Source organism: Myotis brandtii, unplaced genomic scaffold, assembly GCF_000412655.1.
Source record: "Myotis brandtii unplaced genomic scaffold, ASM41265v1 scaffold1214, whole genome shotgun sequence".
NCBI classification, from domain to species: Eukaryota; Metazoa; Chordata; class Mammalia; order Chiroptera; family Vespertilionidae; genus Myotis; species Myotis brandtii.
The window spans coordinates 157,493-158,915 of NW_005354231.1; the positions used below are offsets into that span (position 1 = coordinate 157,493).

The following is a 1,423-nucleotide window of genomic DNA, read 5'->3' on the forward strand; positions in this document are numbered from 1 at the left end:
TGTGAAGAGGAGGCCGGGCACCTGGGCCTCCAGGGGGCCATGCGGTAGGTGCTTGCCCTGCGCACCCCAGGCCGTTGGCATGGAAACAACATGTGTCTGCAGTCCTGACCAGCAGCCTGAGGCTGTCACCCAGCAGCCCAGAGGGGTGGTTCAGAGCCAACACCTCATCCTCCTGGTGCAGGAAAAGGAAACGCTCAGGAGACTCTAGGACTAGGCACAGGGTGGAACGGAGATGGCTCTCCACCTGCCCTTTGGGTTCCCCAACGCGCACGCTTCCTCCCGATGGGGTGTCGTTCCCCTCTGCCCAGTCGTCTTGTGGCTCCCCAGGCCCACCCACCAATATTCTGTTTTCTTCTCAGGTCTCAGCTCTTTTGTCACTCTTTCAAGCATGTTCTCACAGACTTTTATATATATATATACACTAGAGGCCGGGTGCACAAAATTCGTGCATGGGGAGGTCCCCTCAGCCCAGCCTGCACCCTCTCCAATCCGGGACCTCTCGGGGGATGTCATCCCCTTCAGCATGGGGCCCCTGGGCTCACCTCTGGCCAAGGTCGGCATCGAGCTGACGGACTCGCCCTACGTGGTGGCCAGCATGCGCATCATGACGAGAATGGGGACGCCCGTCCTGGAGGCTCTGGGTGACGGGGAATTCGTCAAGTGCCTCCATTCCGTGGGGTGCCCCTTGCCTTTAAAAAGTAAGCACATTGTTTCAGAATCAAATGCTAGAATTTCTAAACGTAAGCCTAGCCTTAAACCCCCGGCGCGTCCTCCAGGCCCTCGGCGGGTGGGGCCACGCTGACCCGCTGTGTCCTCCGCAGAGCCGCTGGTGAACAACTGGGCCTGCAACCCAGAGCAGACGCTTATCGCCCACCTGCCCGACCGCAGGGAGATCATCTCCTTCGGGAGCGGCTACGGCGGCAACTCGCTGTTGGGGAAGAAGTGCTTCGCGCTCAGGATGGCCAGCCGGCTGGCCAAGGAGGAGGGGTGGCTGGCCGAGCACATGCTGGTAAGATGCAGGGAATTCTGAGTGAGCAGGGTCGGGGCAGGGGCCAGCACAGGGGCGGGTGCTAGCCAATACAGATGGCCTTCCAGTGCCCACTAGGCCAGGCCCAGGACACCCCAGGCCAGACAGATTCGGAAATGCCATCAATAGTTATGAATGACTAGCGGCTGCTCCTTTTGAAGGACGCCAAACACAGCCAGGCCCGTAGGCGCCATTATTCAAAATATTTGTTTGGAAACCTGAAGAGATAGAAGCTGATCCCCGGAATCAGGCCTAAACAGGCAATAGGACATCCCTTTCACAATCCTGGACCACTGGCTCCTTACTGCTCACCTGACTGCCTGCCTGATTGCCCCTAACTGCCCCTCCTGCTGGCCTGGTTGCCCCTAACTGCCCCCCCATCCTGGTCATCCCTTA

The 1,423-nt window shown here is 59.2% G+C and overlaps 1 protein-coding gene across 1 annotated transcript; it reads left to right on the top strand.

Moving 5' to 3' along the window:
- The first annotated feature begins 509 nt into the window (after window positions 1-509).
- On the top strand, window positions 510-1,045 carry LOC102240270 (phosphoenolpyruvate carboxykinase, cytosolic [GTP]). The gene is made up of 2 exons (XM_005858754.2): window positions 510-698; window positions 822-1,045. The coding sequence occupies exons 1-2, from the start codon at window positions 524-526 to the stop codon at window positions 1,028-1,030; spliced, it is 384 nt and encodes a 127-aa protein (XP_005858816.1). The 5' UTR covers window positions 510-523; the 3' UTR covers window positions 1,031-1,045.
- The last annotated feature ends 378 nt before the right edge of the window (window positions 1,046-1,423 follow it).

What these genes read in the sequence shown, in the direction of transcription:
- LOC102240270 (XM_005858754.2), top strand. Translation starts at nt 524, where the DNA reads ATGGGGCCCCTGGGCTCACCTCTGGCCAAGGTCGGCATCGAGCTGACG. An exon ending in GTGCCCCTTGCCTTTAAAAA is followed by an intron (nt 699 to 821) that starts GTAAGCACATTG and finishes TGTCCTCCGCAG; the next exon opens with AGCCGCTGGTGAACAACTGG.